Source organism: Sinocyclocheilus anshuiensis, unplaced genomic scaffold (genome assembly GCF_001515605.1).
Source record: "Sinocyclocheilus anshuiensis isolate Anshui unplaced genomic scaffold, SAMN03320099.WGS_v1.1 scaffold61, whole genome shotgun sequence".
Lineage (NCBI taxonomy): Eukaryota > Metazoa > Chordata > Actinopteri > Cypriniformes > Cyprinidae > Sinocyclocheilus > Sinocyclocheilus anshuiensis.
The window spans coordinates 513,166-529,641 of NW_015536473.1; the positions used below are offsets into that span (position 1 = coordinate 513,166).

At 34.4% G+C, this 16,476-nt stretch overlaps 1 protein-coding gene across 1 annotated transcript in view; it reads right to left on the minus strand.

Moving 5' to 3' along the window:
- Positions 1-16,476, minus strand: part of LOC107704665 (rap guanine nucleotide exchange factor 5) — a 74,709-nt gene that overhangs the window by 30,518 nt on the left and 27,715 nt on the right. The window contains 5 exon segments of the mRNA XM_074187072.1: positions 1,326-1,426; positions 3,143-3,273; positions 10,999-11,127; positions 15,634-15,710; positions 15,853-15,901. Of these exon segments, the coding sequence (XP_074043173.1) occupies positions 1,326-1,426; positions 3,143-3,273; positions 10,999-11,127; positions 15,634-15,710; positions 15,853-15,901 (487 nt within the window).

Sequence of the window (16,476 nt, forward strand, 5' to 3'; positions counted from 1 at the left end):
GTTTACAGTGCGTGGAATGGTGCGCTGTGATTGGTTGTTACTGTTTACAGTGCGTGGAATGGTGCGCTGTGATTGGTTGTTACTGTTTACAGTGCGTGGAATGGTGTGTTGTGACTGGTTGTTACCGTTTACAGTGCGTGGAATGGTGCGCTGTGATTGGTTGTTACTGTTTACAGTGCGTGGAATGGTGCGTTGCGATTGGTTGTTACCGTTTACAGTGCGTGGAATGGTGCGCTGTGATTGGTTGTTACTGTTTACAGTGTGTGGAATGGTGCGCTGTGATTGGTTGAGCGGATGTATCGCATTCTGCAGAGAAGGGAGACTGGCGTTTGTCGCGGTTTGGAAAGAAAGGGAGAAAACATGACAGAATAGCACGGCACATATCGCATTTTGTGTAAAATAAAAAATGGACTTTTCAATACCGACCAGATCCAATACTGATTTTGGCGGGAACTCAATTTTTTTAAAAATGCCGTTCATTGCGTTTTAGAACCAAACTCTTCATTTGCTGTATGTACATTTATTATATTATGTTAACACAAAAAAATAAAGATTTTTACATGATATAATTTTAATAATAATTATTAACTATTATTACTAATAATGAATATATTTAATATAATTAATATAATATAAGTATAAGTTAAAGTATAAGTTATAACTATTAGCAGCAGTAATAGCAAAGCTTGCCTTATTATATATTGTTTATAGTATCATCATAAACTATCCACATCAAACTAATCAAATTCTGATGAAATAAAATACATTATGATCTGCTATAGTTTCACAGTGAAATGCTTCAGATCACGGAGGTAAAATGTGACCCTGGACCACAAAACCAGTCTTAAGTGTCAATTTTTCGAAATTGAGATTTATACATCATCTGAAAGCTGAATAAATAATCTTTCCATTGAAAAGATTATTTGGTTTGTTAGGATTGGTCAATATTTGGTCGAGATACAACTATTTGAAAATCTGGAATCTGAGGGTGCAAAAAAATCCAAATATTGAGAAAATCACCTTTAAAGTTGTCCAAATGAAATTCTTAGCAATGCATATTACTAATCAAAAATTAAGTTTTGATATATTTACGGTAGGAAATTTACAAAATATCTTCATGGAACACGATCTTTACTTAATATCCTAATGGTTTTTGGCATAAAAGAAAAATCAATAATTTTGACCCATACAATGTATTTTTGGCTATTGCTACAAATATACCCCAGCGACTTAAGACTGCTTTTGTGCTCCAGAGTCACAAATGTGTTTCAAACACACAAATGCAGATCAGGTTTTCACTCAATGCTGTGGCTGGAGTCACTCACCCGCCTCTTTGCTCTCCGTCGCCCCCTGCTGCTCGTCCAGACGCAGGTCGCTCAGCAGGTGCTCCAGGATCTTCTGGGGCGTCCCGGACACCACCATGTACCTGCGGGACAGAGCAGAAGAGGAAGAGTCGGATGGGTACTCGTCCTCAGAGGAGGAACACGTCGAGCAGGAGCCGCTGTTAATAACATAACCATCATCCTCATCCTCATCCTCGTCAATGTAACGAAAATGAGGAATGTCAAACGTGGGCATTTCATCCTCAACATCCAGACTGTTGCTGTACTCCCAGTCTTCATCATCACAGTCATCCTCCTCTGCCTGCACCAGTGTGACGGGTCTGAGTTTGAGGAAAGTCTGCCGGTCCATTCCAGGCAGCTGCGTGCTGCGTCATGCCCAGCGTGGTGGTCTGATCCCGGGCTGCAGGGACGATCGACTCCCCCTGAGCTGCTGGATAAACTCACACCAGCCCGACAAACACGGCCGATGCAGCAAAACACACCGATTTGCACACAAACACCAACTAAGAATTCATGTTTACATGCACACGCAAGTTTTAGGCTGTCAGCGGTTCCTGCTCAAGCTTTAATGAGGAAGAAAACGTCAGGAATGTGTTCAGGAGAGACAGAGAGAGAGAGAGAGAGAGAAGCTGAGTCGGACTCCACCCACAACCCAAACATTCATAAAGAAATTGACAAAAATCTGAAGTATAATTGTGGTTAAAAAAAAAAAAAAACATATTTGACCTCCAAACCAAACTCCAGTGTTATTCAGCCCTAAATAGAACCACCAAACTGGCAAATTACTTATCAATCAAACAATTAAAAGAAAGACAAATGAAGAGTTTATTTGCAAAAACAGATTTTTTTTATTTTTTATTTATTTTTTACCTAATCAAAATATCCCAACTGCAGTTTGATTGAGATTAATTCGAATGCACAATGAAAAAAACATGATTTTTGAAAATTGTTAAAAACGCAGTTATCTGTTTTTGCAAATGACCTCTTCAACTCCTTTCAAAATATCGACTCAGTGACCATGAATTATAAATAGAGAAAGTCATGGCAGTCAAACTAGCTGCAAAATATGTATACACCATACAAAATGGTTAATTAATTGTATCCATTTTAGCGCTGTCAAACGATTAATCGCGATTAATCGCATCCAAAATAAACGTTTTTGTTTACATAATATATGTGTGTATACTGTTTATATTTATTATGTCTATGTAAATACACACACATGCATGTATATATTTCAGAAAAATATGTTATGTTTATATATTAAATATATTTATATATAATATCAATTATATTAATATAAATATGTAAATACATGTAAATATTTTCAAAATATATACTGTATGTGTGTCTTTATATATACATAATAAATATACACAGTACACACACATTTATTATGTAAACAAACTTTTATTTTGGATGCAATTAATCACGATTAATCATTTGACAGCACTAATCCATTTGCTTTATTTGACATTCTTCATTGTATATAATTGTAATTATTATAATTGATATTAGAAATACTGTCTGATGCTGTCATTATTTATTTTATTGTATTTATTTATTTATTTTCTCTCATTTATTACTCATTTATTGTCTCCTTTATTACTTTGGTGGTGTAAAATATTCAGTATTTACTGTAATACTGCAGTAAATACTGCAATACTGTAACACAAATGTCATGCCAATAAAGCAACTTGAACTTGAACTTGAGAGAGAGAGAAAGTGATTGGAGGAGGAGCGGAGCTTATGAATATGTAAAGAAAGAGGAGGGGCTATATAAAGGGGCGTGGCCTCACCTCTTATCGCTGTCCTCATCTTTGACTCCGGCTGTTTGCGGAGACGCTGGATCTGACGGGACTCTCTGGAGAACAAGCACGTCTTGACCCCTCTCCTTCAGACGGACGCGCACGACGCCCTCGCCCTGCGCCTGAGAGAACGACACACAACCGAATCACTCACTGAGTCACAGCAAAAACTGTTACACATCAAAACACAATGCCTTCAATCTTACTGAAATAGACACTGAAGAAATTAATTCAAACAAATGAACATTCTGCCATTTAGACTGGCTATGTGAACTGAATCAACTGAATCAACTCAAAAGAATGAGTCATTCATGAATCGTTCATAATACTCATGAATATGTTAAGAAAAACTAGAATGAATATCAAGATCTTCAGTAAACACTCTTTAAAAAAACACATCAAAACACAATGGTTATCTTACTTAAATAGATACTGAAGAAATAGTTCATTCAAAAAATGAACATTCTGTCATCATTTAGACTGGCTATTTAAACTGAATCAATTGATTCAATATTTGACTCAAAAGAACGAATCATTCATGATTTACTCATAATTACTTCTCATGAACATGCCAAGAGAAACTAGGGCAAATATTAAGATCTTCAGTGAATAGTGACTTAAAATTCAACATGTTTGTCATACAAGTCATATGAACTACTTTTATGGTGCTTTTAATGGTACTTTTTTTTGTCATTTCTGGACTTTGGCAGCAAAGCGTCTTAAGAGACAGAGAATCAAATCACTTACTGATTCACAGCAACAATGAAAAACAACACAGTTACAGTACACATCAAAACACAATGGTTATCTTACTTAAATAGACATTAAAGGAATATTTCTCTTAAATTAAACATTGTCATCATTTAAACTGGCTTTGTGAACGGAATCAACCCAAAAGATAATTCATAACTACTCATGAATATGCTAAGAAACACTAGAATGAATATTAAGATATTCAGTGAACAGCGACTTAGATTTCAACTTGTTTGTTGCTCGAAGACTTGGAATAAAGCACACAAGTCATATGAACGATACTTTCCTGGTGCTTTTATGATACTTTTTTTTGTCATTTCTGGACTTTCACTTACTGACTGACACCAAAAATGAAAAAAAAATTATAATAAAATAAATAAAACAACAACAACGACACAATTACACATCAAAACAGTTATCTTACTTAAATAGACAGTGGAGAAGTACTATAATTCACTCACAAATGAACAATCTGTCATCGTGTAGTCTGGCTATGTGAACTGAATCAACTGAATCAACTCAAATGAATGAATCAATTATGAATAATTCATAACTACTCATGAACATGCTAAGAAAAACAAGGGTGAATATCAAGATCTTCAGTGAATAGAGACTTTAATTTCAACCGATATGCTGCATTAAATCTTGGAAAAATTATTGTGCTTTTATGATATGTTTTTGTCATTTCTGGACATTTGCATCAAAGTGCCTGAGTGACGGAGAACCGAATCAATTAGTGATTGACACCAAAAATGACATAATTACACACAATATTTATCTTACTTAAACACTGAAGAAATTTCAGTTCATAAAAACAAAAAAAAAACAAAAACGAACATTCTGTCACCTTTTATGCAGGCTATGTGAACTGAATCAACTGATTCAATATTCAACGCAAAAAAATGAAACGGTCATGAATAATTCATAAAGTAATGGTCCATTCATTTTGAATTATTTTAAAACAGTATACAAAAAAGACAATAAAATATTGATTGAAATATGGAAAACGTTGATTCTTTCATTAAAAATTAGTGCTGTCAAACGATTAATCGCGATTAATCGCATCCATATATATTTAAAATATTTCCATGTATGTATTTATATTCATATAATTTATATTATATATAAATATTTTTAATGTATAAGCTTAATATATTTTTCTTAAATATATACATGCACGTATGTGTATTTATATATACATAATAAATATACACAGTACACACATATATTATGTAAACCAAAACTTTTATTTTGGATGCGATTAATCGCGATTAATTGTTTGACAGCGCTATTAAAAAGCAAAATTATTCAGTTACGAACTACACAAAAACTTCCTTCTTTTGGAAAAAACAGGGTGCAATCAAAAGCAATCAGGTTTGCATGCAAATATATCACAGTGTGCATTTCTGTCGCCAAACCCGACAAGTTTCCACATGCATTTCTGTCACACTCAAACTCTCACTTTCAGTTTCAATTAAGCAGCACGTCATTAGGGAGAAATTAGAGTCATTACACTCAGAATCAATTCGGTCTGTTCCTCTTACAAATATCAAATGAACTTGAAATCAATTCTTGCTAAATGATCCTATGCATTTACAAATGAATCAAAGGCTAACTCAATCAGTGTTTGCTGATGCTCTGAACAGCGTTTCAGTCACACACCTGAAGTGTTTGAGTATGTTTCAGACGAGTCTGGACAGCAGCGTTTGAGGAAGATAAAAGACAGGAAAGGGATTAGGAATATCTGAGACGTCTCTCACACACACACACCTGCCGCACAGGTGAGAATCACGACACACACATTCAGATGCACAGCGGTTTGTTGCACAAAAGAAAGACGCACATCCGTGGCATCAGAAGGCTTTGTGTTTGAAATCCGGCTTGCATCACAGACTTAATGTGGCCTGCAGGTGCAGATACTTCAAATACTATACACTGAAGACTATTAAAAAACCTGTTCTGCGACATATTGAATAATCACATATAATCACAATAATTTTGCAATTAAATCAAGCGACATCTTGAACATCTGATTCATCAGCGCACATCATTTTAAGTAAACAAAAGACTAATGCAAAAAAGTAAAATACAGTAAAAATCTATTTGAAAATAAGTTTTTACTTCACACAATGATTTAATCATTTTCATTTATATACATTCATATACCACTACGTAAACAGCACTTATCTGCATACACTACTGTTGAAAAGTTTAAGATTTCTCTTCTGGTCACCAAGACTGCATTTGATTAAAAATACAGTAAAAACATCAAAAAGTATTTCAATTTAAAATATCTGCTTTCTATGTGAATATCTGTTAAACTGTAATTTATTGCTGTGATCAAAGCTGAATTTTCAGCATCATTATTATCAATGCTGCTTCATATGTTTGTGGAATCTTTGATACATTTTATTTTTCAGGATTCTTTGATGAATAGAATGTTCAAAAGAACAGCACTTATTTGAAATAGAAATCTTTTATAACATTATAAATATCTTTACTGTCACGTCTTTACTGTTTGATCAATTTAATGTGTCCTTGTTGAATAAAAGTATTAATTTCTTTAAAAAGAACCCCATATTTGAATTGGTAGTGTATATATTTACAGTTTTTTATGAAATAATACTGCTCTGAAAACGGTCATTTCAAAGCAAATACATAAATATTAATACTGAAACATTTGTAAGCTACACAAAAATATACTGTGCTAATAAATCACATTGACAACAGGTAAATTTAGAAAGGACATCTGTCCAGATGTCTGTAAATACTGATGTGATCAAAACGAACATCTGCAGTTTTAGACATTAAAACAGGACTCTCATTAAAAACAGATGTGTCAGTGAGCATCCTCTGGCCTGACTCATTCTCTGACTGAACACCTTCACAGGTGAGGGAGGTCACAAGCTCCGCCCACACGTCTGAGTCTGTCTGTCTGGGAGCAGGTGGGCGGAGTCAGACAGGTGATGACACGCTGTAATGCAGGTCATCTGAACTCCTGCAAGGGTGTAAGTTTAACACTGTTTCGAAAGAAATGAGAATATGTGATGATGAATGACTCCAACATAAAGACTGAATTCAATTTAAAATGGAAATTTTGTGGCTTTTAGTCGATGTTCATTAGCTTTGAGTGCATCTACATGACCATTCAAAAATTTGATTAGATTTTGTAATGTTTTTGAAAGAAGGCTCTTCTGCTCACCAAGGCTGCATTTATTTGATCAAAAATACAGTAAAAACAGTAAAATTGTGAAATATTATGCCAATTTAAAATAGCTGCTTTCTATGTGAATATCTGAAACAGTTGTGCTATATATATATATATATATATACACTACAAAAATTTAAAATGTGTAGCTTTTAAACAAATACCTGGGTCATATTTCATACTGAAAAAAAAAAATTATAATTGGCATAAAGAAAATAAGACTGTGACGAGAGGGGCGGGGCCGAGAGCTGGGGGGAAGGAAATGCTAATGCACGACACCTGCACCACTCACCGGTCTCGAGTCCCACGGAGGAGCTCCGGAAGGATAAAAGGAGGAGTGACGACAGTGTTGGAGGAGAGAGGACCAGGCCTGGACTTTATTTTGTGTTTTGTGTGCGGCAGTCGTCCGCGAGGGGCTGCCGCTTTACTTTCATTTTGTGTTTGTTTGATTATTAAAGTATTTAAATGCTCGCCGGTTCCTGCCTCCTTCTTCCCGAACTACGAACTTTGTTACAAAGACCTTTAAAATGTAATACATTCAGTCACTATTTTCATAAATATAATGTTTCTTGTACCAAACTTCATTTATGGTGACTTGAATTAAAAAAATGATGTTTCCTATTCCTAACAGGTTTTATCAGCTTCACTTTAGTTGTGCTAGTTTTGGCATCTGTGATGTAAACGAAACATTATGAGCCATTTTAAACACAGAACAAGTCCTTCAAATACATTCCAACCCAACTTCCTTTCCTCATCAAGAAATACGTCAACATGAAGCAGCAAGCATTTCATGCAGTCAAAATCTGTGAAACGTAGGAAATGACCCCTGTGTGTGACAACAGCCCAATGCTATCGACGCTCAAACTGCCCACAGGCTTCCAAACCCTGGACAAAATGTTCTGGAACATGTTCACTAAAATATACAATATCCGTCAGCAGCTCAAACTCTCTTCCATCACCTTCAGTCGAGAGAGACGGTGAGCGATGATTGGTCACTTCAGCCGCCCTCCCGCGGAGCAAAGGATGCTGGGACGCCGCAGGAGTCGTCTGTCAATCACCAGCCCGTCGGGACGGGAAACAGATGGATTATCTGCGTCCAGACAGACACAAACATGACCTCTGACCCCCTAACAAAGGTCACGACCTCCTCGGAATTCACTGTTACTTCACCGGAATTCAAATTCCAAAAAAAAACTCCTGAAGATTCCAAAAATACTTCCAGTCTAACCGCAAATTACTCAAACCGGAACAAACGCGGAGTGTTTCCCAAACATTCCCGAGATGCTCCGAAACAAGCGTGGATATCAGATGGAGTCAAATGTAAACAAATGTGTTTATAAAAAACAACGCTAATGAGATTTTACTGCAGTGACGCAATTCCACAGAAAAACACCTACATTTACGAACAGCAGGCCAGAGGCTGCTGGGAAAAAATGTTGGCGATGCAAACGATAACAAACAGTTTATCTGCAGTTTCTCTCGAGCCTTTCCAAAATCAACTATTATGTGTGCTCATATTTAAATAGCTGGCAGTGAGAGCGTTATGTAACAGAAGCGGTACATTGTGAATGTTTGAATGAGTCTCACAGGATCTGCAGGGACACAATAATAAAATAAAAATAAAGCATGCCTGTGAGGATGAATCTGGACTGAAGATGCAACAGGAAAGTCGATTATACTGTTTGGCGTCATGTTTAACCACAGAATGATGAGATTGACCAATCAGAGTGAAGTATTTCAGAGATAATGAGGGTTCAGCGCTCAGAACCCAGAACCAGCAGCTAAAGCAGATTATATCATAACCACATCAGACCTTCCCATCCTCCAGTTCCTGTAGGAAAAGCCCATCTCTGCTTCTCTAGGACGTTACCTCTGCTCTCTTCTTCCTCTCAGTCTTACATGTCCAGTACACTTATGCATTTGGCAGATGCTTTTATTGAAAGCATTCAGGATTTGCATTTTATCAGTTCATGCATTCCCTGAGATTCAAACCCATGATCTCAACACTCTTCTTCAGATCTTTACATTTTTCTTTACCCAACATGATCCTTTTTGAACATCAGTCCAAAAAAAAAAAAAAAGATTATATGGTTTGCACAGAATTCATAAAAAAGTAATAATAATAATTTATAATAATTTAATAAAAATGTTAAATACAATCTTAAGAAAATGAAAAATAGAATACAATATATTTAATAATGTAATACTTTAATTTGTTTTTATCTATTCATACTGTATATTATAATCTATGATTTATTTGAGTGTTTAGTGTTTGATTTTTTATTCATTTAGAATATTGTTTGAAAGAAATAAATACTTTTATTCAGCAAGGATGCATTATAATATAATGTATATATAATATAATGTTACAATTTACACTATATAATATAATATTACAAGACATTACAAATATAATGTTACAAAATATATTAACATTATATTTCAAATAAATGCTTTCTGAAGGATTCTGAATGATTTCTGAAGGATCATGTGACACTGAAGACTGGAGTAATGATGCTGAAAATACAGCTTTGATCACAGAAATAAATTACAGTTTAACATTTATTCACACAGAAAACCGTTATTTTAAACTGTAATAATATTTAAAAATTTTTACTGTATTTTTGATCAAATAAATGCAGCCTTGGTGACAAGAGACCTTTTCAAAAACATTACAAATTAATTTTTAATTGCATCTTTAAATGCTTTTTTTAATGCTTCATATGCATAATTTCTTTCAAGAACTTTTTTTTCTAAGAAAGAGTCACTAGCTAAGCAGTTGCATTAAACTACAGACCGCATTGCTCCTCAGTTAATGACAGGTGTGGAGGATCAGCGGGACAGAGGTGTGTGTTTAAGTCTCCACCTGTCCTGTGGGTCAGGGGTTGAGGTTGGTTCTCACGCTGGGTGGAAATCGAGTCTAGAGACCTCAGCACAGAGAGCACAGGAAAGCCAAGAGGAAGCACTCAGTGTTCCCTTCCCGCGTTTCTGCACAGAGAGCGATAGTGTGTGTGTGTGTGTGTGTGTGTGTGTGTGTGTGTGTGTGCGCACTGCATTTCCTTAATTACACCAGAAAGTTGCACAGAAAACTCCCATGATCCTGGAAAAACCAAAGGACACGATCTTTACTCTAAACAATGCAGCAGAACCGAAACACACCAAACAAACTCCACCTAAAGTCACAGCACAAGCCCTGCTCTCCGTGAGGAAATCCTGTTACGTAACTGCGGGAATGATTTGATTGCAAAAATCTTTTTAGGAAAAAGATGGATGAATGAATCACATATTCAGGAATTGACCTTCTGTAAGCAAAACTGGAGTCTCCGCGTCTCCAGACATCATCCTGGTTTACGTAAGGCCTGAAACCACACGGTCATGAAGAGGGAAAAGAAGCAATGCAACACTTCTGTCCAAATCAAACATGAGATGTATAATGTGACTCCAATAACAGCGACGGATCTGGAGAACTGTATCGCTATCAGGAGACATGGAGAACATTACTTTAATGCAAAGAAGTTGATGTTCTCTCTTTCAGAACAAAAGCTCTATGCTTGACTAAACCCATTTTCAATCAAAACTAATGGCATTTTGGCATAATTGTGCCAAAATCCTAAAAATGAAAAAAATCAGTCATCAAAGACTTAAGTATGAAAATGACCAGTAAATCTATAATAGGTGGTTTTCTTTATGAAACCTAAAATTATTCTCCTGTGACATCAGCTTATAAAACTCTCTCTGGTTCTTCAGAAAGCAGGTCTCCAGAAGTGTTTTAGAAACACCTCAACAGGTTGCTATCCGGTGAGTTTCCTCACCTGACCTCCTCATGTGACCCCTGACCTGCTGTCGCCATGCCAACAGGCTCAGGCACGAGCGAGGGCTGTCCTACCTGAGCGGAGCGGTCCGGGAGCCGGTAGTTCTGGTTCTGGAGGAAGCGATAGCCATCTTTGGCCAGCCGCTGGACCATCTCCATCCGCGAGAAGTCATCCGGAGCCCGGAGGGCACAGACGCCCGCCTGCTGCAGAGAAAACAGATACTTCAATCCACAGTCCCACGACATCACAGTTACTGCCAGAGACACGGAGAACACACATCCATGCTCTCGCTCGTTCATCTGCGTGAGTCACCTTCCTCTGGAAGAGACTCGGAACGCATTGAGAGTGTGTTTGAGGGACACAGGGGGAGGGGCGTGCCTGTGTGGCTCCGCCCACAAGAGGTGGAGACAGATGACTGACAGCATCCACAGTACACCTTAGTGAATGAGAGAGACTTTGGGTGTTTTAATACTTGTAATCATATTTTGTATTTATTTGTTGTGGAAAAACAACTATTTTTGCATTTTGTACAAACAAACACCAATATTGTTGTCATTATAAAATGAGATAAAACAAACTAAAACTATCAAAAACATAAATAAAGCTGAAATAAAGCTGACTTTAAATAAATATAAAAAATAGATGAACAACTTAGAGTAAACAAAAATAAAAAATGCTTCCTTGCCAAGTAACTGAAATAAGTTTAAGCTAAAGCACTTAAATTACTAATTGGAAATAAATAAAAACTAAAACTAATCCAAAACTGAAATTAAAAAAATAATAAAACTTAAATAGCACTACAAAAAAACTAATAAAAATGACAAAACCACAAAATCACTACAAATGTAACTAAACTTAAACAAACAAAGATCCTTCAAACAAATGTGCTAATGAAAAAACTGAATCAAAACTAAAAATTAAACTCAAATAAAAATAAATTAAACTTAACTAGTAATATTTAAAAAAAAAAATGACAAAAGTACAAAATTACAAAAAAAATTAAACTACTCAAAACTGAAAATAAAAGTTTTATTAAGATTTATTCAAAATATTAATTAACTTATAATGGTAGTTTATGTTGTGTTTATTTTAAATTGTAAATTCTTATTTGCATTGATAAAAATACTGAACGTAAAACAAATAAAGTAAAACTTAAAGCTATATAGAAATATTAACAAAAAAACAAGGAAATGAAAAAAGCATGCAACAATTACTAAAACTACAATGAAAACTGAAAATATAAAAAGTAAAGCTTATTAAAAATATTAATGAATTAAAAACACAATTCTTCAGAAAATGTACAAACACAGTATTCAATATTGCCTTTTCCTGTACTTTTAGTATTTTACAGCTTGTCGATGTTGTGAATAATCCTGCCAATAAAGCTTTGTCTCTATTTTTGAGAGAGGCCTTATAGTTAGCTAAATAATAATAATATATAAAAATAATTTTGATTAATTGAAATAGTTGAAATAAAATAAAAAATATTTACTTTAATTTAATTGAATACAAACGAATTATTTTTACATAATATTTATGTATATGTATAATTTTTATGTAATATTTATTTAAAATTTTAAATAACTACTAATAAAATTAAATAAACATAATATCCTTGTTGAACTGTAAAGAACTAATGGAACAACAAGAAGTATCCTGCAAATTTGCATGAAAGTTATAATGTATTTATTTAAAATAAATAATAATAAAAACTTGAAAATTAAATAATGAAACATTTTCTAAACCATTACTTTTACATTATACTTTTATATGTATATTTAAAATATTACAATAAAATACTAAAATAATTTAAATAAGTGAAAATAATTCATATAACAATAATATCCTTGCGTAAACCGTAAAGAATTAATGCAAGAACACAACAGCCACAACATTCAGCTCATCAAGAGGCAACACACTTAAACAGCATGAATCGCATTGTAATACTTTAGTTTTGTGTCTTGTATATTTTTGCTATATCATTCAGTAAGACACACTTAAGATATCAGGAGAACCCTAGCGAGTAAGAGGTGCATGCAAACAGGTCTGTGTGACTCGTATTGTCTTTATTAAACGTGAATACGGAGTTTGAGACTGAAACTGAATGTGCAGCGCTGACAGACGATACTGCAGAGCAGAAGATAACGAGATCCAGACAGAGCTGTTATTACCTTTACTGTAATTATGGGCTAATGAGCATCCACTAACCACAGAAGAGAACTAATCAGATCCCGACCTGCTTCACTACACACACACACACACACACACACAGAGAGACACACACACACACACAGAGAGACACACACACACACACAGAGAGACACACACACACACACAGAGAGACACACACACACACACAGAGAGACACACACACACACACAGAGAGACACACACACACACACAGAGAGACACACACACACACACAGAGAGACACACACACACACACAGAGAGACACACACACACACACAGAGAGACACACACACACACACAGAGAGACACACACACACACACAGAGAGACACACACACACACACAGAGAGACACACACACACACACAGAGAGACACACACACACACACAGAGAGACACACACACACACACAGAGAGACACACACACACACACACTCAGTGAGTCCCTGTGAACTTCATTAGCTTGATATGGTGATGCAAACCGACCTCAACACTTCCTGTCCCTCACACAGCAACTTCCTGCTGGTCAACAACAGTTACACAAGACCATTAGTGTGTTACTCTGAGACCAGACCATCAATCATTCAGATCCAGGGTAAGAGCTTTCCTACGTTTGAAGACACAAAGAGACCTTGACTACTTCCTGATGCCCACTCCCTCTCTAACACACACACACACACACACACACACACACACACTCGCTGTATGAAATACACATGACTGCACATATAATCTCATGTACTTTCAAATACGCCCACAACTGTCTAAACAAGCATGTAACCTCATGAAAAGCAAGTTCACAGTGAATTAAGACGCTCTCGCTCTCCATGAATCACCGGAACGTCAATCTGTAGATGTCTGAATGTCATTTTATAGGTGTTTTTGAGAACACATTTTTTATGTTTTTGTAAGTCTCTTCTGCTCACCAAGGCTGCATTTATTTGATTAAAAATACAGTAAAAACAGTATTATTGTGAAATATTTTTACGATTTCAAATGACTGTTTTCTAAGTGAATATGTGTTAAACTGTAATTTATTTCTGTGATCAAAGCTGAATTCTCAGCATCATTACTCCAGTCTTCAGTGTCACATGATCTTCAGAAATCATTCTAATATGCTGATTTAAAATTAAAATAGAAAACGATTATTTTGTAATTGTAATAATATTTCACAGTATTACTGTATTTTTCATCACATAAATAAGAGACTTCTTTCAAAAACATAAAAAGCTTTAATTATTCAAAACGTTTTTTGTTTCTTTTTTTGCAGTCAAATAGTATAGTTTTACAAGTTCATGAAAAAAATAATAATAATTTAAACTCAGAACAATATTTCATGTCAATTTATTTATTTATTTGCCAAGTAGCCACTTCACATCAGTTTTTTTTGTTGACGATAATGACCATCTGCACAATTTCCCTTATGTATTTTTTTTATGAGAAAATGTATTACATTATTTATGTTGCTGTCCATTTGTCTGCCCATTGCCTTTTATTTATGACATTTGGCATGTTGTAACACGTGTGTTGGTTTACTTCCTGCCTGCTGCATTATATATGTTAGCATGTTAAACTGAAGCATGCTGCATAACTAGTGTAATTCATACAGTCACCATATCACTGATCAAGCTACATTTTCAATATGCAAAAATATCAGAATATAACTGAGGCTTTATGGAAGTGAGGTAAAAATGGCCACCAAGAGACGTTGTCATTGGTGGTGTTTGGAAAAAATTGTAGTTAAAGCCGCTGTGAGCAATTTTTATAATGTTTATCAAACAGAATCATAAAAATAAAGATATACTGTGTTAAATATGTTTAATAATAGCTAAAGAAATAAAAGGTACTTTTTAAAAAATAGATTTAAAGTGATGATAGAAGGAAATAAATGTAGGGTTATTTATTCATTTGTTTGTTTTAAATAATTATTTTGGGCTACATTTATCAGGTCTACATAAAGGCAAAATAGCCAGAATAAACTTTTAAAATAAAATAAAATAATTTATTTTTAAAATATATTTAAAATATTTATTTTGGGCTACATTTATTAGAACAAAACAAAACAAAACAAAACAAAACAAAACAAAACAAAACAAAACAAAACAAAATAAAAGATTTTTAAAATATATTTTAAATATTTATTTTGGGCTACATTTATTAGATCCAAATAAAGGTGAATAGCCAGAATAAACTTTTAAAATAAAATAAAATAAAACAAAATAAAATCATTTATTTTTAAAATATATTTTTAATATTTATTTTGGCTACATTTACCTAACAAAACAAACAAACAAGTCATTTTTAGTTATTTTAAATATATATTTGAGCTAAATTTATTTTACATAAAGGCAAAACGGCCCAAAAAAAACTTATATAAAAATATATCAGCTTTTATATGGTTACTTTTATCACCACTTTACATTTAAAGAAAAACATACCTTTTATTTCTTTAGGAGTAAAATATTTGAATGTATGCAGTGCATCTTTGAGAGTAATTCAGATGTATTTGGGTGTGTTTACCTTGCTTCTGTCTTCAGTGGGTTTCTGCGGTTCTTGAGGAGAAGCGTCTGCTGCCTCCAGGCTTTCGTCTTCTGACACTAGAGTAAAAATGACAAGTGCACAGACAATTACCAGTGAAATCAAAAATAAATCAATTATGGTTGTTCTGTTGCAAAAACACCTTGACTAAGTGAAGAAACATGGTTTGATATGACCGCTATAAGTATAAAAGCATCTTACTTGACTTCTTGGCTTTCCTGGCGAGAGCAGCAGCAAGTTCATTCTGCACCTGAGGTAAAACACACACACTGTTTCTGAATGGACTCCAGTGAAAGCACAAGAGCACGGTGTCTTTAGTTAATTCTGCATGCAGAAGAGCTCATCAGAGGACCTCTAGAGCAAAGAGAGCAGACAGCAGGGGCTCATGGGATACTGGAGGAGGACATAATCAGTTTCATGACATAATCAGTAATCAATTAAGCAATTTGTAGGCAATATATTTATATTAGCGCTGTCAAATGATTAATCGCGATTAATCGCATCCAAAATAAAACTTTTTGTTTACATAATATATGTGTGTGTACTGTGTATATTTATTATGCATATATAAATAGACACACATTCAAATATTATATATTATATTTTATTATATTTGTTTACACGTACATTCTATCTGAACACACCTAGAAATCTATCTATCTATCTATCTATCTATCTATCTGTAGTTCTATCTATCTATCTGTCTATCTATCTATCTATCGATCTATCTATCTTTTATCTACTATCATCTATATGTGTGTCTGTCTGTCTGTCTGTCTGTCTATCTATCTATCATCTATCTATCTATCTATCTATCTATCTATC